This window comes from Mus pahari, chromosome 4 (assembly GCF_900095145.1).
Source record: "Mus pahari chromosome 4, PAHARI_EIJ_v1.1, whole genome shotgun sequence".
Classification (NCBI taxonomy): Eukaryota; Metazoa; Chordata; class Mammalia; order Rodentia; family Muridae; genus Mus; species Mus pahari.
The window spans coordinates 145,002,674-145,027,890 of NC_034593.1; the positions used below are offsets into that span (position 1 = coordinate 145,002,674).

The 25,217-nt window shown below is 40.0% G+C and overlaps 1 protein-coding gene across 14 annotated transcripts in view; it reads right to left on the reverse strand.

Annotated features, from left to right (window-relative positions):
* Lrrc7 (leucine rich repeat containing 7) overlaps positions 1 to 25,217 on the reverse strand; it is a 444,829-nt gene that overhangs the window by 17,232 nt on the left and 402,380 nt on the right. For 12 of the 14 annotated variants that reach the window (XM_021197138.2, XM_029537669.1, XM_029537671.1 and 9 more), the window contains 2 exons: positions 21,723 to 21,815; positions 5,093 to 5,167 (listed from right to left, as the gene is read on the reverse strand). In XM_021197138.2, the coding sequence (XP_021052797.1) occupies positions 5,093 to 5,167; positions 21,723 to 21,815 (168 nt within the window). The remainder of the gene's footprint in view (positions 1 to 5,092; positions 5,168 to 21,722; positions 21,816 to 25,217) is intronic. The other 2 variants (XM_021197140.2, XM_029537673.1) reach the window with 1 other exon arrangement.

Here is a 25,217-nt window from a genome sequence, read left to right on the forward strand (position 1 = left end):
TTGGACCTAATCAGTGGTTGTTTTCTGAACAGTGTAATAATGTGGTGGCATTTTGGGGAAGTAGTGGAGTCTAAAAGGTGGGGACTGGCTGGAAGAAGCAGGTCACTGTCAGAGGTGTGTATGCTTTTGACATCTAACCCCAGACTCCTTCTTCTCATCTCTCAGCTTTCTGTTAGACATTCATTGAATCACATTGTTCCACTATATGCTCCCTACCATGAGGCTTTGCCGAAGAATGTGCCAGAATCAATAGACATAAGGAACCTTGGACAGGAACCTCTGATATGCAAATAAAGCAAATCCTTCGTCTCTCTGGTATTTTGTTGCAGAAATAGCTGGGAAGCATCTAATATCCACCATTCATATGATACTAGTGGGGATATAGGGTGAAGTGGTTAAAGAACAGGACAGATAGGTAACAGGCCTGGCATAGACCAAACTTTAACAGCATCTAATTACACTTGCAAACAGCCCAAGTGTTCACTGTAGATACAGTGCCTGACAACTATTCTTTAAACTTCTGTATAAACTCAATCACAGTTTTAATGATTAGTACATGGGCTAAAGAGATGTCTCAGTGGTTAAGAGCATTTGTTACTCATGTAGAGGATCTGGGTTCAGTTCCCACTCAGTGGCTCACAGACCATCTGTAACTCCAGTTCCAGGGGATCTGATGCCCTCTTCTTACCTCCACAGGCACCAGGCACACACATGGTACACATACATACATGTAGGTAAAATACACATACATATAAAATAAAAAATAAACCAAAATTTTAGCAAAAAGGAGAGAAATACATGGTTTATATTATTGTCACCTTAACTATTTTATTTTGGTCTCTCAGAAATATAGTCTTGGACCAGGAGATTGAGGCTTGCCTGGTTTACATAGAGAGTTCCAGGTTAACCAAGGGCTAAATAATGAAAACCTGTCCAAAAAAAAAAAAAAAGTAGAAGAGGAGGAGGAAGAGGAAGAGAAGGGAGAAGAGGAGGAAGAGAAGAAGGTATAGAAGGTATAGGAGGAGGAAGAAGGGAAGGAAGGATGAAAGGAAGAAAGAAAGGAAAGAGAGAAAAGAACTACAGCCTGGGGCCAGGAGTACATATTAATAATTCCAAGCCCATCAGAATGATTATAAGTTGTAAGAAATGGCAATTATCTTCAATAGGACAACACATTGATATGTCACATGTTGAGAAAAATGGTAACTGGTAAAATATAGATACTATTGGTAAATTCTCTTTAAGTTATGTACTTTATCTTTTCCTGCCCAAGATAGGGCTATAAATGGGGTGGGGCGGGGTGGGGGCAGAGCAGAGCATAAACATGCAGGCTTTAGGCTGTGAAATCTATTGCTCACCAGTGAGTATAATTTCTTCCAATTTATTCATCTTTTCAACAAAGAAACTTCAGTGAATGGATACTGTGCTAGGTACATTTGGAATTGCAGTGCATGCAATGGATTTGGTTGGATTCTTTTCAAGTGGAAAGAAGATTAGAAAGAAGAAAGAACAGTAGATATTAAAATAACAAAACTGCCATTTGGATGGTTAATGATCAGCAAATACATGGGGTTCCACCTAATGTGTATGTGTCTTTTTAATGGTTTGTATAATTTCAGTTCTTTATCTTTCCTTTTTCCATAAATTATTCTAGGTAAGCTGCAAAGTGCCAGGCCTTTAATCATAGCTTTCCTTCTGTGCTGTTTTAAAGCAGAATAGGACTGAGCTGTTTGAATACATCTGTCCTTTGCCATGTTTCTTGCAGGCAAAACAAATGGTAAAGTACAGAAAAGCCAGGCAAACATGTTTACACGCTCACCAGCCTCTCATCATTTCACTGGTGTAGAAGGAAGTGTTGGGTGAGTCATACAGAGCTGGCTGGTGGCTCTGTTGTTAAAGTGCCTGCAGCACCAGCATGGGTACGATATCTGGATCCCAGGCAAACATGTAGAAGCCAGGCTAGCAGGAGTCTGTGGCCTCAGTTCTGGTGAAGAAGGTTGAAGACACAAAGACTCCTGGGGCTCACTGGCCATCCAGTCCAGCTAGCTGGTGAGCTCAGGTTCACTGAGAGATTTCATCTCAAAAATTATGGTGAGAGTGGTATACAAAGATGCTTGATGCTGCTCTTTGGTAGATTTTTCATGGTCACCATGTATACACACATACATATGCTATACATACACATATGGGTTACACACACATATGTACACACATTCATTACACCCACACATTACACACATAAATGTTACACACATGCATATAGGTTACACACACATTACCCACATATATACACACATATACATAGATTACACACACATTACCCACATACATACACATATGCATTACTCACTCATGCACACACATAAAATAAAGTCACAGAAAAGGAGAGAAAGAGCAGACATGACACATTCTGGCTTGGGAGGTGGGGCGTGGCATGTCTTCGCTTTTTTGTGTCTCTTTTGTTCTGTGCTGTCTTTTACTTAGATTTCTTAGGATTTTTATTGTCATTAAGCTTTGAAAGCATATTTGTCCAAGTGACAAAGTACAATACTGATCTTGTGATTGATAACTAAGCCAATCCCCAGCATTCTTAAGGATTCAGATGTGTTAAAAAACAAATCAAGAATACAGCTTACTTTCTCACTTATGACACAAAGCTACCAAAGAATTAGTCTAATTTTTTTTCCCTAGAGAATGTAATTGACCACTTTTGATTTTAATTATTATGAGAAAAACTGAAACTACACTAATGTATTTTTATTAAGGTCTATGCATTTTGCTTCTTTTCCTGACAGTGGACCATTTGAACCATGTTCTTGCTTTTTTACTCACTGACTTATAATTCTTTCCCACCTCTTAGTCTAGGATCTCATTTTGTATCTTTGGCAGCCACCGTGTAAATCTCAGGATTCCAGTGGCACACTCTCCTGCCCCACATGCACCCTTGCCAGAATTTTACAGGAAAGAACACCTGCTTATCCTATTAGGAGACACGGATGTCTTATTGTCTACCTGCAGAGCTAGTGCTTTCTTTTTTGAATGTGAACTGAAGGCTGACCTCTTTTCTAACTCTGGCATGGGTGGAACAGAGTTTGAAACTGCGCTTGTTTCCACTTGTTTGAAACTGCAGACGGGAATCTACCCAGCCTTCCCTTCTACTAGTTCAGAGATCTGAAACTAATTGGCTACGATTTTCTCAAATTCTGAGATTCTTTTGGAATTCAGTGAGGGTAGGGGATCAAGAGAGTAAGTGAGAGACTGAGTTAAGGGAGGGAGGGAGGAAAAAGGGAGGAAAGAGGGAGGGGGAGAAGAAGAGAGAAAGAGCTTGTAAACCAAGTGTTAGAAAGATGTAGTCTTAGTATTCTTGGCTGTCTTTTACAATTCAAAAATTTATCCAATTTAATTTTTGATTAGGCAGGAACTTTGTTATTAATATAAATTATGTTTACCAAATATGAGCTCTATCAATATGATGGAAACTGCTTAAAGTTGACATACTAGTTAGACCTTTAAAAAACAGATACTTCCTAATGAAGTGGCCAAGAAAAATCTCAACTATTTTATGCCTGTTTTGTTTCCTTGTCCTGACTCAAAGGCCTTCTGCTTAATAATCTGCCTGTGGAGGTGTCTCATCCCAGACAGTGCTATGTCGACATTGCTACAGCTTAAATCAGTGCGTGGTCTTTTCAGGCATCTATCACTTTAGAAGCTTGAGCAGCAGACAATCATCTCACTAGTTAGTTTAAAACACTTGTGAGGATAAATTATTACAGCAACCTTGCTCTTTCTTTCCACATTGGGCTACCTTGGAATTCCTTTTTCTAAGACTTTCTCTGAGTGCTCTGTAGATAGAAGGCAGACGGCCTCTCAGGGTTGAGTGGAGAAAGTCCCTGCCTATTTCTGACTGTTACTACAGAGCTAATGTAAACTTTCTTTTTTTTCTTTTTTCTTTTTTCCCAGATGCCATGTCATCTCAGGGTACCTGAGGCAAGTGCTAGCAATTTTAGGTCATTCCATCATTTATATAATGGGTAACTTATGCTAAATCATTTAACCTTGAGTATACGGGCACCCCTTAAGGGCCTTTCATGTAGTGTAGGAAATAATTAAACACCTCTTCCATGGGAGTTAAATTTGGGGAGAAGGAAAAAGAAGTTAAATGGATAAGATTAAGGCAAGTGCATGTTTAACTGTTTAATACTGTGGCTCTTTTATGATTATATGTACAGTTTTAAGTTTGAGAAAATCTTTCTCCACCTGGCATTTAAAAAGCTTAACTTGTATTCTGCACAGGACAGCAGGCAGACACAACCACATGTTACAGCCTTCAAACAAAACAAGCTGACTCATGACATGACTCACTCTTCTTCCTCAGGTAAAGTCACCCTGGTGCCTACCAAGGCAACTGTGCTTACTTTTAGTTTATGACCTTACAGTCCATGTGTTCACATGTGTATAGATTCTTGTGTTATCACATGATCCCATTCAATCCAACAAGAATGTGCAGGGTGCCACCATGTACTGGGATTGTGCTCAGTGAAAGGCAGACACTGAGGCAGATTGTTTTTGTTGGTAAGAAATTTGCTAGAAGAGGTATTAAGGCTATAGAGGGCAGCATAGCAGGGCTTTGAGGAGAGATTGGGCTCACATGGTAGAGTGATGGACCTTTCTTACACATTTTAGAAGAAGAGACAGTTTGTACAGGAGGGACTTAAGGGGAGTCCATAGTATATGCTCGTCGTTGAGCTGTCTCTGATTCCTGGTAGGCAGGAGGTGGGCATGGGGGAGTTTGATAGCCTGGGGCCTGTATGCAGAGCCAGCTGTGGGGATGGGCAAGGGGAGAATCCAGGAACCAAATGCCTTTATTTCAGGAATTGTCGTTGTTGAAGTAGAATGGAGGAGCTTTACAAAACGTCATGGCCATGGCTGCACTCAGGATGTAATTTATGGCATCTGGGATTTTAACAATCAGTGACAAGTAATGACACAAGAAGAACCGATTGTCAGTGTTCAGTTCAAGTTCTTTAACCCAACAGCAACATGTGTACTTGTTTCGACCTGACATCGAAATGTCAGCTTCTGTTCATCTCACCTGAAGGATTTTATCCCCGGGCTGTAGTAGGTTGGATGCTGGTCCATCAGGCTGAACCCTAGTAACAAAGATACCCTATAAGTCAGAAGTGACAGAGGTTAGGAGCTTATCACCAACAAGTAGGTGCATTTAAACACATTTCCATTCATATAGAAAACAGTGAAAAACAGTTTTTAAAAGTCACAGTTTATACAAATAAGTTTTACAAGGATTATAGTATTTAAAGTAGAACACTGCTCCGCAGAGTCAAGTCCAATAAAAACCACATGTGGTATAAAGATTACCTTGTCTTTATTAAGTACAATTGCAGTTTATATACCAACCTCACAGCCATCAATAGAAATGTCTTTTTGTATAAATTCTGAATTTGACAGAATTACTGGTACAGGCTGTAATCTTAGTACTCAGAAGGCCGAGGTGGGAGGATTGATGTGAAATTTAAAAAAAATAGTTTTGTTTTGTTTTTGAGATGTGATTTCTCTATGTAGCCCTGGCTGTCCTGGAACTCACTCTGTAGACAAGGCTGTCCTTGAACTCAGAGACCTGCTGCCTGGCTGGATTGATGTGAATTTGAGGCAAGTAGGGCTACATAGTGAGTTCTTGGCCAGCCTGGGATACAGTATGAGATGCTGTCTCAACAGTGAGCAATCAACTAACAATCTAATAAAAGACTAACCAAACCAACGCAAACAATCAATCAAACAAGCAACAACTCAACAATAAAAACAGCATTGCCAAACTTAGTTGCAAAATGGAAAATTTGGATGGGAAAGAAATGAGAATCAAGGCAGGTGGGTGAGATGCAGCACTGGTTTCTTTAATCACTGGGGGCATCTGCATGTTGATGACAGACACAGACCCTGCAGTCAGTCATTCTCTCCTTGGCCTGGCAGATTGTGTGTACATCCACTCAGGGGACTGCTGCTGCTGACTGTTAGCTCGCTTTGGAAGCCTCCTTTTTCCCTCCTGTGCTGTGACAGGCATCATGACAGCACTGTGCCAAACAAGCCACTGGATCTCTGGCTGCTGAGGTGAAGTTTCAGCCCTTACACCACCCCATCTGCCACTGACTGCCACTCAGCTGATCCTGATCGCCTCTCTTCAGCTCACCATCTCACTATGCAGAGACAGTTTAATGAGGTTTGCATAAATCCAAACCATAGGGGGCTAAATTACACAGTCACATCCACAATACAGGAGACCTCAGTGCAGAGCCTGGCTGCTTAGACAACATGAAGGTGACATCTGTGGCATGCTTAATTTCAGTAGTAGCATCATGGTTACAGGATTTGATCACTGTGGACCTGCCCCGAAGCTGACTTTTATGGTGGCCTGAGCTTTCTAAAGCCATTATTTCCTTTTTTTCTAAAGTTTTTTTTCCAGTCAATAAACTTCATAAGCTAAGATGCTTCTATTTCTGTAACTCCCTCATTTCTCTCTTTGTTCTTTCTTAGCGTATGGCCACACTAGTGAAGCGGGATCAGTAAGGGTGCCCCATGATCCCAGTCTTGTTATTTGTGTATTGTTCCCCAAAGACTGCCTCAGGTATAGCGCCAAGATGTTTCATGTTATATGTAATGTAAAGATACTTCTTTGGGAAAAATTTCAACTAAGTCCAGGCCAATCTGAGTCTCTAAGAGAGGGATCAATTAGAGATGAAAATTATCACAACATCTTTCAATAGCTCACTTTGTTCTGAGACTTGGAAGAATATTTTGACATTGGAGACAGAATTTGGTAGAGAATCATCAGAATTTTTGGTATTAAAAATGTAGATGAATAACATTTTTTCTGGTAAAAAAGAGTTTCTTTTACATTTTTGGGACAACAGGAAGCCACCTGGTTGACTGGAGGATCTAGGCATGCTCAGATCCTGACATGTGACAGAGTGTGAAATGTGCTGCAAGCTATCAGACAATACATTAGAAATTACACTAATATCCAACTATCTAAAGTTAGAGCCAAACCATCTCACCACGAAAGGTATTTTCTCCCTTGCACATCTCTTTCACATTGAACAATATGTATTTGACTTTTACTGCAGTGATAACACATCACCACCACCATAGATTTACTGACTTAAAACACTACCTCGTTTATCATCTCATGGTGTTGGAGTCCAGACCCTGATGTCATGGTGCCAAAGCAAAGGCTCTGGTAGAGCTGTGTGGTCCTCCTGTGGAGAACTCACTTTTCTATCCTTTATTTCTAGAACAGCTTCTAGAGATGTGCAGATTCTTGGGTGATGAGCTCCTTTTTTTGTTTCAAAGACAGCATGGACCATCTCTGTGACCATTTCTCCCTCCCAACAGAGCCAGAGGAGATTTCCCATCTCCAAGGACCCATCTGGATAATCTAGAGTAATCTCAAGGTTCTTAGCCTTCACATATTCCTGTTTACTATGTAACATGCTATAATCATGGGTTCTGGAAATTAGGATGTGGGCACATTTGGGGAATCATATTTTCTATCTGGTATACTGTAGCCATAGCCAACACATTTCTGGAGTTAGTCTTGTGTGTAACATTTATAAACTGGCAAGTATACTTTTAGTTACATAATGTTTCTTCATTAGTAAAAATGTATATAAAATGTCAAATAAAAGAAAGTTGTCTTAGGTGGGCAGATGCATATAGAATATCTGGACAGTAGATAATCCTATAGATGATCAATAACCAACGTTATAAAATTTGAAGGTCCTAAGGTTGAGCTACATCTGAACATCTTATATCCAGCAAAGCCCACAATTAGAGTGTTCCTAGATTCACTGGCTAACAGTTATTCCTCTCAGTGAGTATATTAAAGGCCAACATTTGTCATTTTTATTTGAATCTGACAGGTAATGGGATTATTAGCTTCTCCTACATTGGAAAAGAGTTCTGGGAAGTCCTTCCTGCCTCAGCTGTGGACTCCTTGTGATGGCTCATGGTGAAAGTGGCTCTAATCACTGGCCACTGGCCATAGACAACCTGGGTTCCATTTGGGGAGCTTTCCAGCAGTTATTAATGACTTCTGGAAGCTCTTCCCATGGTTGTTCCAACACAGCATCAACAGCTTTCCATATGGCTGACAGAATCTTATCTAGTTTATGGCATCTTTGACTACATTTGTCTAATGTCTCTTACTTCATGATTACCTCTGTGGTTCTTTAGTGACTCAGACAAATGGTTTTACTTGGTAGCTCTCCTAGATGTTGTCTCATATCAGAGCAACATCATGGCTGCTATAAAGTTTTATTTTCAAAGACTGAATCCTTGGTCTCTGTAGATACTAACATTAGGGTATATGTGACACTGACTTAGATCTCACAGAATCATGCACCACTATCAGAGACCACTATAGATTTTTAACATTGCTAATCCAGATAGGGATAGCTGGCTGCTCCATGTGACATGTCCTATTGCTACATAGTTTTTTTTTAACTTATTTTATTAGATATTTTCTTCATTTACATTTCAAATGCTATCCCGAATGTCCCCTATACCCCCCAACCCTGCTCCCCTGCCCACCCACTCCCACTTCTTGGCCCTGGCATTCCCCTGAATGGGGCATATAAAGTTTACAAGACCAAGGGGCATCTCTTCCCAACGATGGCTGACTAGGCCATCTTCTGCTATATATGCAGCTAGAGACACGAGCTCTGGGGGTACTGGTTAGTTCATATTGTTGTTTCACCTATAGGGTTGCAGACCCCTTCAGTTCCTTGGGTAATTTCTCCAGCTCCTCCATTGGGGTCTCTGTGTTCTATCCTATAGATGACTGTGGGCATCCACTTCTATATTTGGCAGGCAATGGCATATCCTCATAGAGATAGCTATATCAGTGTCCTTTCAGCAAGATCTTGCTGTCATATGCAATAGTGTCTGCGTTTGGTGGCTGATTATGGGATGGACCCCCAGGTGTGCTACATGGTTTTAAGTGTATGTGTGTGTGTGTGTGTGTGTGTGTGTGTGTGTGTATCTTCATGTGGGATGTGTGTATGAGTGTAAGTGCTCTCAGAGGCCAGGAGCATCAGATCTTCCTGGAGCTAGAGTTACAAGTGACTATGAGCTACCTGAGTTGGATGTTAGGAAATGAACTTGTTAAAAGCAGTATGTGGTGTTAATCACTAATTCATCTTTCCACCCCCTATATTTTTGCCTTGTATTAAAATTTGTCTATTTGTAAGTTAAATGACTCTTCAGGAAGCATCCACAATGAACAGGCTTATGAAAGCCTTTGCTTTTGACAAGCTCTTGTACGAAATTGTGAGTTGAGATTTCTCAGTGTTGAGATCTGACCTCTTATGGTTATCTATCCTCAGCATTTCTGAATACAGACTGAGGACTCAGCAAGTTAAGCCTGCAAGGCCAGCATTTCACATTCCAACTTTAGGATATTGGAACTTTATGTGATTTTTTTAATGATGAAGGTGAGTGACTATGACAGTCTCAGCTATTGTCAATGTAGACACAAAAATAGAACTACTCTTAAGGGACCTGTGACCACAGTGCATAAAATATATTTTTAAAAAAATTCTCCAAAGTGTTACTTCTAGTCACAGCTTGGAAAATGGTTTCTAGGAAGGCCATATCTCAAGTAAAATTATATATGTTACAATTCGTAACACATCACATGCTTTAGAATACAGTGCTTCATGTATTCGTGTAAGTACGAAAGTTCAAAGAGGTTTTCCAGAGGGAAAATGATTCATTAAAATAGAAAACAGAACTGGATGTGAGATCTTGTTGCAGTGAATACTGTCTTTTCTCGAGAGAGTTTAATTAAGCTAATTAAGCACTGATTTCTTTCAGAAAGCAGGTACATGATTTGCTTATGTTGAGGCTTCTAGAGGCAAAGTTGGGTCACTCTACAGTACAGTCTCTGTAAGGGCTGGGATGGATATACCAACAACATCAGAGACCTATAATGATGAACTCTCCTAAAGTTTAATTGCTATGTGTCAGGACCTAGGCTTTGAAGAATCTGCTTTCTTAGTAACAGAAGAATTGAGGCAAGAAAAGAAATTTGTTACATGGACATTAGAAACTAAGAAAAGAGGAAGCCAAGAAGGAGGGAGTGGGGGAAAACGTTAGAGAAAGAAGGAAAGTCACCAGAAATTGAATATAGTATTTCCATGCTATGCCCGAACCTCATTCCCTAAACAGCAAAGCTTAAAATCCATAAAAGCTCATGTTGGTGGCCAGCGAGATGGCTCAGCAGGTAAAGGTGTCTGCCACCAAGTCTGACAACCTGAGTTTGATCCCTAGACTCACATGGTGGAAGGAGAGAACCAACTCTTGAAAATTGTTCTCTGACCTTCACATGCACACGCACACTCACGTGCACACACACACATGTAATAATAATAAAAGGCTGTGATCATTAATCTTTAGTGTACAGCTGACTGGATTGAGAGTCATCTAGGAGACACACCCCTGGGCCTGTCTGTGAGGATGTTTCTAGAGAGGTTAAATGGAGGAAAGAAGACTCTAAATGTGGGTTGCACCATTCCATATGCAAAGACAGTTTCAGACTGAATAAAAGAAGAAAGAAGGAAGCTAGCTGAGTGCTAATGGTCATTTCTCCTTGTTTCCCAACTGATGATGCAATGTGGCCATAAACCTCACTCTCCCACTGCCATGCCCCGCCCCACACTAGAGAGACCCCTCAAACTGAGCAAGACTCAATCTTTCTGGAAGGCGCTTTTTATCAGACATAGTGTCACAGCAATGAAAGAAGCAACTGTTATAAAATGTATCAGAAGGGAGAATTCCCTTTTTTTTAATTATTATTTTCTTTATTTACATTTCAAATGCTATCCCGAAAGTTCCCTATACCCCAGCCCTGCCCCTGCTCCCCTACCCACCCACTCCCACTACTTGGCCCTGGCCTTCCCCTGTGCTGGGTCATATAAAGTTTACAAGACCAAGGGGCCTCTTAATCCATCCCATCATCAGCCACCAAACCCAGATACTAATGCACATGCCAGCAAGATTCTGCTGAAGGGACCCTGATATAGNGGCCTCTTGTGAAGCTATGCCAGTGCCTGGCAAACACAGAAGTGGATGCTCACAGTCAGCTATTGGATGGAACACAGGGCCCCCAATGNAGGAGCTAGAGAAAGTACCCAAGGAGCTGTAGGGGGCTGCAACCCTGTAGGTGCAACAACAATATGAACTAACCAGTACCCCGGGAGCTCGATTCTCTAGCTGCATATGTAGCAGAAGATGGCCTAATCAGCCATCATTGGGAGAATTCCTTTAGAGACCTAGAAAATATATGAGACAGATCCAAATTAAAACTCTCTAGGTGACTATTGTTTAATCTAGAGGAGGAGACATATGGCTTGGTCTGCAGAGTTCTAGTCTCCTATGTCATTCTAAAACATTTTCAGTGCAAAAATAATAAAAAAATAAAGGTTTCCTGATTTAAGAGCACCCTTAAACAATTTATTCCATTTTCCTCTGAGGCTGCTTTCAGAAACTACAGACTGACTACTAGAATATTCTTTAACCTGTTGTTCTTTGGGAAATTGGAATGTAAGATCTGACGCTGTGCTTCGTTTTGGCTGTTGTATGATTATGTCTTTAACTTTGGCAATTGCTTCAGGAATCACATTGCAATTTCACAGATGGTTAACTATGAGGAACAAAGGGATGTTTTCAATGCTGTCTATTTCTTGGTGAAATTTTTGAGCTGAAAACAGTTTCCTTTGATATTTTCTTGAAGTCAATGGTCATCTCTTTACTGTCTGGCCCAAATTTCTGGCTTTCTAGGGAGATGGGAGTAGTGGAAAACTTCTACTTGCATTATTTTTTGAGTCATGCACAGCTGGCAATGGTGGAAATTTGGACTGCTTAGCTTTGCATGGGTTACTGATTCTGTCCAAGCTTCTAATGGCTCCAGAAACGATTAAAACCAGGAGGTAATGAGAGGTGATAGTGGCTTCTTCGCTAAGCCCTTCCTAAAATAGTGGTGGCATGTAGGCTTCACCCATCACCCCTGCAGGCTCTCCCAAAGCCCTGGCACTCTGCTATTTTTGAGCTATTCATGAGCGACGAATTCACTTATGTTAGGTTAAATTTTTGGTGGTGAGAAAATGTTTCTCATAGCTACATAAAAATAAAGCCATGATTCTTGTAGGTTTGATTTTTTTTTAATTTAATTGCTTAAGCATTATTATGTCCCGGGATCATTCTAGAGATATTTCTTAGAAGTGATGCTGAAACCAAGAATTCAAAATATCTGTGAACAACAGTCCCATGTACACTGCAGCTAAGAATCCCTGGTGCTCCTGGGTGAAGAAGCTCTCAAACAGATCTGTACAATATAATATTCTCCTTTTTCACTTTTAATCTTTATATTTCTGTTTTTTGAGGCAGGTTCTGCTATATCCACAGCTGTACTCAAACCTACTATGTAGTTTTGACTTTGACCTTGAGTTTCTGACCCTCCTGCCTCCACTTCTCAAGGGTAGAGATTCCAGGTATGCACCACCATATTAGATTTAGGCTGTGTTGGAGATAGACAACAGGGCATGCATGCTAGGCAAGTGCTCTACCAACTGAATCACACCTCCAGCTCCTGACCCTGTATTATAAAAAATTTATAGTGGTAATATTTTCACTTACTATATGTACAATTTTTTTCTAAAAGGTCTAAGTCAAAGAAAAAAAGAATTCTCTAGGAATTAGAATTTGTTTGAAGGACTGTCAATCATGTCAGGCACCTGCCCTGGCATACTTCACACCCAACAGAACCAACAGAAGCTCCAGAAAAAGTGGTTCTTGGGCCCATGGGTTCCACCGAATACATTCAGTTATGATTCAGAGATACCGAACCCAACTAGCTGGCCCAGTGTAAGTTATATAGATTTGTTTATCTTTCACACCACAGGGGGACCATTTCCCAAGTGTGATAGTTTGAGTGAGAAATGTCTCCCAGAGGCTCATGTATTTTAACTTTAGTCTGTGGCTAGTGGTCCTGTTTGGGAAGGTTGTGAATCTTTAGTTCCTAAAGTTTAGGAGCTGGAGCCATGCTGGGGAAGGTGATTGGGGTGGGCATCCTTGAGATCTTACAGACTGTTCTTACTTCCTGTTTACTCTGTTCACCTACACGCAATGTGACCAGCTGGCTTCCCTTTGCACTACCTGCCCTGCCATGATGGATCCTCCTGGAACTTTAAGTCAAAATAAGTCATTAATTCCTAAAGTTGCTTGGCTAGGGTATTTTAGCAGCAAGAAAGGTAGCCGATACACAAAATTTAGGAACCAGACCTAATTAGCCATCCTCAGTCAATTAGAGAATATTCATAAGCAAAGGAGCAAATTAAAAATTAGATATGAATCTCTTTACCCATTTCACTATTTAGTTCAGCACTGAAAGGACTTGCTTATTAATGCCATCAGTGGTAAAAGGACATTGACAAGACTCTAGCCTGTGATGATGGGTTTAAGTGAAACTTCAAGTAAAGGACACACTTCCTTATATTAGTCATGAAGAGTATGGACATTCATATGCATTACATTGTGAAGATGACTGTATGCATAAGTATAACTTGTTACTTTGTATTTATTTTTGCTTTGTTTAACTTTTGACTTATCTTAAAATTATATATACACAATTTATATATAATATATTTGAAATAAAAATAACAGTACTTATTATCTTTTGCATATATTTCTAGAACTTTATGTTGAATTGATGTCAATCTTTTCAGGAAAAAAAAATTGGAAAGTGGTAAAAGGTAATGCCCCTAAAGATCTTTATTTATTTTCTGTTTTAACTCTCTCATTTTCACGTTTATTAATTTATCTAGTGTGTATAACTGTGGATTGACAGAAGCCATCTAGGAAAGGCTCTGGCAAGCAAATGAGTTTCCTGGAGATGGCTCACCATTTTGCATGGCTATGATGGGTGCACTCTGGAGAGGCACGCTCCCAGAGACTTTATCCCAGGACTGCTTCTTGCTGCTGAGCTGCCTCTCCTGTCACTATTACATAGCCTAATGATCCTTGGGCATCAGCCCACCCTGTTGGGCAGATTTCCTACAGATCAACATGAAATTGAACTTTCATGAATTAATGCTGTCTAGATGAATTAATGACTTTATAGAATTCCTGTTTTGATTAAAATAATTTTAGGAATAAAGTTTCAGGAGATGTTTAGCTGTTTTGCCAGAAAGATGAAATATAGTTGAAATTAAAAATAGAATGTGCTCCCTTTTCATAACATAATAAGTAAAGGCTATACAATAAGGAATATAATAAATTACACCGAGAAATATGATTGGACAGATTTGTGATAAAGGAAAAAATATTCATTCTAGGTTAGATCCAAGAATGAAGCCGCAGGTGTCCACTATGATACAGTAAGGTCATGTGAAACTGTTGCTTTGAACTTATAATGAGCTTATAGAATGGAACACTGCTTTGAACTTACCATCAACATTCTTCTGTAACTCCCCTTTTGTGTAACATTTTATCTGTGAGATATTAAGAACTTTTGTCTAAGAAGGTATAAAAAGGCTGAGAGAAGAAATACAGTGTGGCTGTTTGGGATCTGCTCCATCCACCAAATGTATATATGTATATGTGTATATATATGTATGCATGTATATATGTATATATGTATATGTGTATCTGTATATATGTATATATGATGTAGTCTGTCTATATGCATATATGTGTGTGTAAGTATGCATGTGCACTTGTGAAATTGATGAAACAGGTGGTGAGAGAGAGAGAGAGAAGAGAGAGAGAGAGAGAGAGAGAGAGAGAGAGAGAGAGAGAGAGAGAGAGAGAGAGAGAGAGAGAGAGAGAGAGAGATCCTTCAGTACTTTTGATTTGGTGTTGCTGTCAATGTCTCTGGTATGGTGTCCTGGGGCAAAGGTGCCCAACAAACAAATGTCTGCTTCTGAGTCTAACCACCTTTCTCTTCTTAATACTGGCCTTATGAAAATCTTAACTCAACTGTCTGTCTGTCTGTCTGTCTGTCTGTCTGTCTGTCTGTCTGTCTGTCTGTCTGTCTCTGTCTGTCTGTCTCTGTCTCTCTCTCTGTCTNTCTCTCTCTCTCTCTCTCTCTCTCTCTCTCTCTCTCTCTCTCTCTCACACACACACACACACACACACACACACACACAGAGCCTTATTCCTTCAGGAGTTGAAGGCAGGGTAGGAAGGGTTTGGGTCCTGTTGCAGTTCATCTGAACATCTAGAGGCAAGATTCAAAAATGATTTGATGATAGCCCTGAGGCTGTGTGACATTTATTTAAAGTTCATGACTGTTTTACATTTTCCAACATTCTTCCCAAGGCTTGGAATTTTTTGTTACCTTAGACAAACCAATCTACCAACTAATAAACATGGACTTATCTCTCTCACCATGTTCATATTTACCCAGGTGGAAAAATGGCTGAGCTCCATGGTGTTGCCCTAGCTTGGGAATTTGATAAACTATGGAGAGTAAGTGGCTCCCCGCTTCCCCCATAGCTGTCTCCTGCTGTAAGACCCATCTGGGTAGTCTAGGTCCATTACAAAGCTTTCCTGTGAGTCTTGATCAGATGTTATAGCAAGTCTCCTTGAAAAATTTTAAATTCTAGGCAGTTAGTCGTTTTCTCAAATGGAGCTAGGAAGGATGTTAGTCCCTGGATGATGAGCTTTGAATGTTTCATTAGGAGCTCTTCCATTCGGAGCATCTTGGGTTGATTTATGAAATATTGCACAGTCTGGTATCATTATGTTACTTTGGTTTTCTCTTTTTTCCATGGAACTTACCAGTGGGAAATTCCTTGGATTTTGCAACCACAAATTAGTTTGTGTTTTACCAGACAGCATAGTGAATTTGTTTCATTGCCACTGTGATGACGATACCTCAGCCCACAAGTTACATAACTGATTATCAATCCTCCCTGTACTAAACTCCCTGATTACTGAGGTTCAATGGAGGAGGCGTGCTGATTTCCACTGGTTTGTTGAAGCAAATATGAGGATTTTGAGTAATTAAGGGGCTCTATAATATGTTCAAAATTAGAAAAATCGTATGTGTCTCAGCACCACAGGGTGTGAGCTTGTCATGTGCTCTGATAAGTGACATCTGCAGATAAAGGCCTATGTAAGAACTCATTAAAAGAAAAAGATTTGGAGCCAGATCAACTTGGTTTCAGATTTTGCCTGTCATAGATTAGCTAAATGACCTTGGTCATGTTAATGAACCATGCTGGGACTCAGTAACATGTTAATTACAGTACTATCTGACTAATAGATGTTGCTAAGATAATCACATGATGTTACACATGGAATAAGCTTCATACAATGCCTGGCACATGATAATTAATGCCAATTTTTCCTGCCTTATCATTAGATTTACTTGGTTGAAATATTTCATTTAAGCAGCATTTTGCTACTGTGACAGCAGTGTTTATCTCTGATGAAAAGCTCGATTACAGCTTCTATCCCCTTTACTGAGATGGCAGAGGTGGGCATCATAAAGAGCTGTGTTCCACTACTTTCTCCTTATAAGTACATATAAGCAGTTTACACTTTGTGAGGTCCTTGTCCAAAATAGTGATCTTTTTGCTAAGTAAGTTGTTTTTTTCCCCTACAAACTACACAATGTTTTGACAGTGTCATGCTGATTCCTTGACCCTGAGAGAACACATTTCCTCAGGACCACCTTGGGTCTCGTAGGGAAGTTGACTTTGCTTCAGATGCTGCTCCAGATATGACAGTCCTGTATGAAATGGCCTGTCAGTCATGGGAGACTTAATCATAAACCCATTTAAAGCCTCAGCAAACTTCTTGACTTGTCTGAGGTGATTTACTGCAGGAATCTCACACAACCCAGAACAGATGGCAAATTTTGTGCCCTAAGCAATATAGCTCCTCCATTTTGCCCAATCTGCACTCCGTTCCCCAGTTTAGGGACTACTATTTGTTTTCCCTGCTTGTTACCAGTATGGATCTTCTTCTATACCCATCTGCCCTTGGGATTTGCTGCAACAGCATCAATAATATTGAGCAGGATAAGATATGTTTTGTGGTAACTATAACATAGAAACTTCCAAGTGCTTTCAGGACATGAGATGGTCAAGGATTCTCAGCAGCCAAGAGACAGCAAGCTTAGCAGCGCAGTGTGTGTCCAGGAACATAGCTAATGTCTGATTTGTTTACGGGAAGGGAACATGCATTACCCTGCAGACTAGAGTCTCTAAGACTTGTCTTCTTCAGACTCAGACATTATCTGTTGAATTTAAATTGCCCCTTAATTTGGTACATTTCACATCCAGCTGTGAATTAGTCTACTCATGAAAAGGTAATTTCTTTTTTAACATTGACGAAAATAGTATACTAGTGTATTTTCATATACTTACTGTTCATTTTTGAGGATAGGTATATGCATTCTTTCTGTCTCTTTTTCTCTGTCTGTCTTTCCCTCTCCCTCTGTCTGTCTATCTCTCTGTGTGTATGTGTGTTTGTGCATATGTACAGTGTGTGCACATGCACATACATATGTGTGGATGTATGTGTGTGGAGGCTAGACTACAACCTCAGATGCCCTTCATTCCTCAAGCAGTCCCTTTGAGATGGGGACTCTCATGGCCTGGAGCTACCTTCCAGATAAGGTAGGGTAGCTGGCTGCCAAGTTCCTGGGATCTGTCTGCCTCCCTTTCCCCAGTGCTAGAATTATAAACTCATGCCACCAAACGTAGCTTCAAAAATTTGTGTTCTGGGGAATGACCTTAGGTCCTTGTGTTTCCAAGGCAAGCACTTTATCCATCTTCTCTCCCCAAACCATGGGTTTTATTCTAAATCATACAGAACCTTTATCAGTGTGGAACATGAGGCTGAGGAAGTGAAACTGGGTTATGTAGACATGAAACCCTCTCTCAATGAACAGACTAAATTCTTCTGTAAATTATTGGAGTCAATGTCTTTAGATTATTTGTTAGTCAAGACTTCATCATAAGTTTGGATTGCCAAGGTAAGTATTTCTAACTTGAACAATGTTCTATAGACCTGGAATTCTGGTTACTTCTATCAGTTTTGCAATAACAGGGAAACATGATTTAGACTGTAAAGTGGGCTGGAGTGTAATCAGGCAGAGAAATGTACTTTCAAGGAAGGATCTGTCAACAGCTGCATCAAACAATTCAGACTCTGTATCTGCTACATTTAACCCAAAGAGCAAACTATATGATCACAGACAAAGTTGAGTCCCAGTACAGTCACCCAAACAAAAGATAAATTAGTGCTTATAAGGTGTTCATAGCACTCTAGAAGGAAACTGATGCTGAAGCCTAAGTTCTCAGTCTTTGCATTTAAACAGAAGCAAAACATCATTCTAGTATCCTATTTAGTAATGTGTTAATCTTTCTTTCTTTCTTTCTTTCTTTCTTTCTTTCTTTCTTTCTTTCTTTCTTTCTTTCTTTCTTTCTTTCTTTCTTTTTGGTTTTTCGAGACAGGGNTTCTTTCTTTCTTTCTTTCTTTCTTTCTTTTTGGTTTTTCGAGACAGGGTTTCTCTGTATAGCTCTGGCTGTCCTGGAACTCACTTTGTAGAACAGGTTGGCCTCGAACTTAGAAATCCGCCTGCCTCTGCCTCCCGAGTGCTGGGATTAAAGGTGTGCGCCACCACGCCCGGCTAGTAATGTGTTATTCTTAACTTTAAAACATTATCTTCTACTTATTGAAAGTAGAATGAAAATTTTCCTATGCTGAGAGAAAGGAGGGGAGACATCTTTTGAAAGGCAGCTACCCAGAGGATGATTATGTAGCCAAGTTTTTATTGAAAGAGTTCAGGGAAGGGCAAAGGCAAGAAGAGTGGTTAGACACACTGTTACTGTCATGTGGATGTTGATGAAGATGCCAGAAATGTTTACCAGGACAAAGGTGTCCTCTGTAGTAAATTGTGCTAAGTAAACTGGACACATAGGAGATGGAATTAGTTTCATTACCTCTCACTGTGCAAAGAAGTAAACTCAAAATGAATTGAAGACCTTAACATAAGAACAGAAACTTTGAAACAGATAGCAGAGCATAGAGGAAACTCTTCTGATGGACACAGGGAAGGAATTTCTAAGTCCTTCAACAGCAAAAGAGAACTAAAAAGCGACAAATGATGCTACATGAAATTAAAAGCTTCTGCACAAGAGAGGAAACAACAAGAGGAGAGGCATCCTACAGAAGAGGAAGTCTGTCAACACCTTTGACAGAAGTTTAGTACTCAAATACACAAAGAGCTGAAAATTTAAACAACCTCGCATCAAGTAGTCCACCAGAGAAGTCAGTATAGAAATTCCTTAGAAACTAAAACCAAACCAAACCAACCAACCAACCAACTAACTAAAATATAAACAAAAGAACAAAACAGAGTTATTTCATAACCCAGCTGTACCACACCTGGGGCTACACCTGAAGGACTTGCAGCACAGCACAGAGATACCCACACATGCACTATTCATGGTCACATTCTGCAATCAGCTCAGTTGTCTGTTGACAGAGTATGTATATATATGACTAACAAGATAGGAAGAGGGTTCAGGAGGTTGATACTGAAATTCATCACTTCATGCAATGCATATATATCAGTAAGAATTAAAAAGAGAGGATCAAGATGAACAAGACAGGACATCATCAAGTTTAAATACTCATATATGTTTCTGATAATTTTAACTTTTATTGATAATTTATCAGACTAAATAAGTAGTTGCCCCAACTTGACCATCAACCATTTTAATTTTACAAGTCAGCATCATTTCTGTTATGATATATGTTACATATCTCCTTCCTGCTGTATATCACTACATGAAAAAAAATCTACCTTAACCTTCACTACCATTCTTTAGAATGGAGGAAGGATAGAAAGAATGTAGGAAGTGTCATGACTGAGAAGAAGGTTAGAAAAATACAGGATGAAGGTCTTGCTTTAGGCTTTAGAAATCCTTTTTTCCAATTTTTATTAGGTATTTACTTCATTTACATTTCAAATGCTATCCCAAAATTCCCCTATACCCTCCCCACTCTGCTCCCCTACCCACCCATTCCCACTTCTTGGCCCTGGTGTTCCCCTGTACTGGGGCATATAAAGTTTGCAAGACCAAGGGGTCTCTCTTCCCAATGATGGCTGACTAGACCATCTTCTGCTACATATGCAGCTAGAGACATGAGCTCTGGGGGTCCTGGTTAGTTCATATTGTTGTTTCACCTATAGGGTTGCAGACCCCTTCAGCTCCTTGGGTCCTTTCTCTAGCTCCTCTATTGGGGGCCNTGTGTTCCATCNNNTAGCTGANTGTNAGCATCCACTTCTGTGTTTGCCAGGCACTGGCATAGCCTCACAAGAGACAGCTATATCAGGGTCCTTTCAGCAAAATCTTGCTGGTGTATGCAATAGTGTCTGCATTGATAGGGGAGTCAATACGTGTGTTTGTGTTTGTGTGTGTGTGTGTGTGTTCTTATATGTTTGGCCCACACTTGTTTACGTATGCCTGTTAGGCTCAAAGTTGTCTTTAGATGTTTTCCTTAATCATTTCACCTTGTATATTGAATTAAGGTCTCATCTTTGAACCCAGAATTTTCAGATTCAGCTCTTGCGAGCAGCTTGTCTCTGCATCTTGCATTGGCGAGTACAGGCTGCCTTACAGGCTTTTATGTGAGTGCTAGGAATCTAAACTCTGGATGTCAGGGATGCAAGCCTAGTGCTTTAGCCACTGCTGCAGTCCTACATTCAATATTTCCTCAGAAGTTGACTTTATTTTCAGCAATCGATCTGTGAGCTACCTCTGTAATAGCAGTACATTGAAAAGGTCTGTACCTGCAGACACTTAAGACAATGTAGTTTGGTGAGATCAAAGGTAGATCACTGTAATTCAGTGAATTTATCTGCACTGATTTCAGTATGAGATTGTTAAGCATTGAAGGTAGCAGAGTAAGCTCAGGGTACAAAATGAGACTGTCCACGCTGGGGTCAGACTGGCCTGCTGGGTGTCAGTGGCCTGCAGAAAGCGAGGCGGATAAACATTTATCCAATGAGATAAGGGTCTGGTTCCTCTGCTAATGCTAACTTCAATTTTCTTCTAACATTTATTTTCTGTGATTTCTCAATTCCAAAATTCTGTTAACGAAACCCTTTGCAAGTCCGGTGGATTGAGATCAGCTACTGGCCTGAAAACCCAGTCAAGGTGGGATCATCTTGTTGCTACAAGAAAACATTTTTCCAAGTAACAAATGAACAATTTAGAAATACATTTTTGGAAAAATTCTTATCAATTGCTTACATAGATTTCTTTACCACATACAAGTGTAAAGTCAAAACAAATAGGCAAACACACACACACACACACACACACACACACACGCACACACACACACACACACACACACTAACTCCATAGAAACTAATCATGAGAATAGTTCCAAAAACCGTTTCTTTTCAAATAGAAAGATTAAAAGTTTGTTTTTTCTGCTCTGTTTTCTTCAAGCACTATGTGAGACTCATTTTTCCCTGTACAGACACATTTCAGCTTCTGACTGGCTTCATGGTTAGCTAGATCAATCAGCACAGCAAACATACCCACAAGCTTCCTTTCACCATTGCATCACAGTGGAAGATAACATTTGAATCTAAGACTGTTAATAAGGAATTCACCTCTTACCTTGTCAGAAGGTTTAAAAGGATTTCCTTGCCCACTAATTCCACCGCTGATACTAAATCCAAGCCCAGGATTCTTTTCTATTCTCACACAGAACTAAGAAAAAAAGACACAAAAAGTCACCAACTAGCAATTACTAAATACTTTCCAACAAGGTTTCCAATTCACTCATGTTTCATAGTGAGCCCATGTTGATCTAGTGTAAACAACACAAACTCCATTAAAGGGGTAATGTCTCTCTATGCCTCCATATGTCAGAAAGTGGCTTTAGATGCCCACTATACCTCAGGAGCATACTGGGTAGTATCTGTCATTCTATACACATGTCCAGGCTACTTAGAAAAGACTGTACAGACAATTGAGAGAAAGCAGAGATAGAAATTTAAATATGGTCGTGGAGGACACCTTTGGAAGGCCTGGTAGCATTTAGGGATGTTAGGGCATTTAGTTTGAGAAAGGATCCACAAATAGGGGTTTGACATGGAAGCGAAGCACTGAGGGAAAAAGGAATTGAGTTTTGTAGCGGAGATTTCATTTCTGCTGAGATGAGAGAGGGAGGAATAGAGGGAAAACTTTACGTTCATGAGTTTAGAGAGTGTGGTCCATGAGACAGAGACTGGGCAGGAACAGTGCTCAGGGCTGTGGAGAATTTGGTCTAGCATCTATGCTGTTACTCTCTTAGGTATCAGACAGTTTTAGATGGATGCCTACTGTTTGCAGAGGCTGCAATTCAGTGGAACGGGTGTTTGTGTTAATGTAGGCTGTAGACAGAATATCTGCAGACAGGAAGGTAGCAGAACATCTGGAAACCTCAACAGATGAGGGCATCTGGGTGATCCTGAGCTGAGGGTGAGTTACTAGTAAGGGAAAATACTGTCTTTGAATATAGGGTGGTGCAGGGTGATCCCAGATGACAGCAGCCATGTGACTAAGAGGCAGCATTCTGTTGTTAAATGAAGAGAAAAGATTCATAAATGATAGGTACAGAGCAAGCAGGGGAGTCCTGTGGTACCAGATGACAGCAGTGAGGTGACTGACAAGTCAAGGAAAAAAAACGGTGGGGTACACACTGGCATGAGCTTTGTAATTAAATAAACACACAGAAGAAAAGTTCTTAAAGATGATCAAACGACTGGCTGATTAAGCAACTTTATGCCTCTGGCTACACTCACTCACCCCCTTAACCTGTTAAACTCCAATGCCCAAAGCACTCTCCATCTTTCTATTTTAAACATGTCTCTAGTGTCTCCCCCTAGATGGTTTAAGATAAACACGAATCACATTTCATACTTAATTAAGATGTACTCCAGGTACCAGACTTTGGATGAACTAACCCTACTCAGAGGCACTGGTCTTAGTATACCTACTGTTCTTGTTCCTAAAATGATATCTGACTGTCTTGTGGAAGGGCAAAAAAAATCTTCCACTAATGTGATTTCTATTTTCAACTCATCAGTCAGTAATTTCTAAATTATAAGTAAGTACAATTGCAAAGGACACTTTTTCATATTTCACTTTAAAGATACACTTAATTGCAACTTCTCCTTCAAATGATCTAGATTTGTTAAAGCCAGTTTTTATAGGGTAGCAAAAATTAGATTATAATAGTTTATAATTTACATGACTCAAAACCTATGAGTATGAATATAAAACAGTTTGATGTAGCTGGAGGGAATACTTAGCTGTATTTTATGTAACACTTTCCCTCTTTACTACTATTTATTAATTAGAAAATGACAGGAAAACATCCCATGTATTTGCTCACTTTCCCTCATTTGTGGATCTTAGATTTTTTTATAGACACATAAAGTCAAACACACACACACACACACACACACACACACACACACGGCACAATCTAAAGCAGTAGTTCTCAACCTGTGTGTTGAGACCCCTTTAGGGGCTGTCAAACAACCTTTTCACAGGGGTCACCTAAGACCACCAGAAATACAAGAAAACATAGATCTTTACATTATGATTCATAACAGTAACAAAACTTCATATAAGAAGTAACAAGAAAAATAATTTTATGATTGGGGGGGTCACCACAATACAAGGACTATATTAAAGGGTCACAGCATTAGGAAGATTGAGGACCACTGATCTCAGGGGAGAAGAGGATTATGGGAAGGGGGTGGAAAGAGGGGAAGAAAGGTTATGGAAAGGTTATGATTTTTTATATGAAAACATCCTAGTGAAACCCTAGTACTGTGCACAATGATGAACACGGACACACAGACACACAGACACACAGATACACACACACACTCATGTGTTCACACTCACATGGATACACACAGACATGAAAACACACACACTCATACATGTACACTCATGGACACACACAGACATGAACACATACAGACTCACTCATGAATATTTACATTGACACATACACACTCAAACATGCACACTCATATGGACACTTACACACATGTACACTCATGCATGCACATATGGGCACATACAAAAGTATCTACACAACAGCAGCAGCAACAACAACAAATATAACTCTATCTCATAAAGGCTGTACATAAATAACATGGAAGGTATGGTTCCTGGCTTCCCTCAGGTCACTATAACACCAGAAACAATAGAGTCACTTTCTTTTTCGTGGACAATTTCCATAAGTAGATTTCAGTCATCCTTTTTAAAGGAAGTGATTATATTTAATTTATATCACTGAAAATCTAGAATGTGCTAAAAAGTTAAGGAAAACAGTGTTTCCGGTACCAGCTCTGGGGAGCGTTCTCAGTACATTTTTTAACAATTTAAATAGTAAAGATGACGCTTGCTTCACTGTGACAAACAGACATCAGCTGTGATCTGAAGCTCGGCTATTTCTAGAATGCTCATACATATCAGATGGATGGGTGGTGACTGGGGTCTCCTAAAGCCTCTGGGATGGAGGATTTCTCTTGTGATTAGGGGTTTCACCTGCCTGCTGTGGCCCAAGGTGGAGAGAGAGAAAACCTCATAGTCAAGAGAAGCTGGAAAGAACTGGAACACAATTTAGGGACTGAACCATCTCCCAGTCCTCACCAAAACCATCTGACAGGTGGTGTTTTCAATTTAAAGAAAGAAACAGAACCCTTAAAAAGGAGTGAATGACTTGGGCAGGGTCACAAGGCTAATAATGATAAAGGAACTGCAGATTCTGAGCTCTGGCTTAGTGATATTTCTTGAGCAAAAGAGCTTGATGAGGAAGAGCAGAGGTTAGGGAAGGCAAAACAGGAGAGAAGTAGTCACATTCTGTGTGCCTCACAGCTCATCAGGTGAGGTACACTCTGCTTTAGGGCGCTTGCTAGTCTTGTGGTTAATTATTCCTGTAATGTCAACTTTTTGATGTAGGGTAGTTTTTCCTGCAGAGCCAGATATGCACAGAGCCTTTGTTACAGCGTAGTTTAAACTTCATTAACTTTTTAGAACCTCTAGAGAATCAGTAGCCATACATCATTATCTGACTACAGGCGCCTGCCTGGCTTGTCACACACTAAA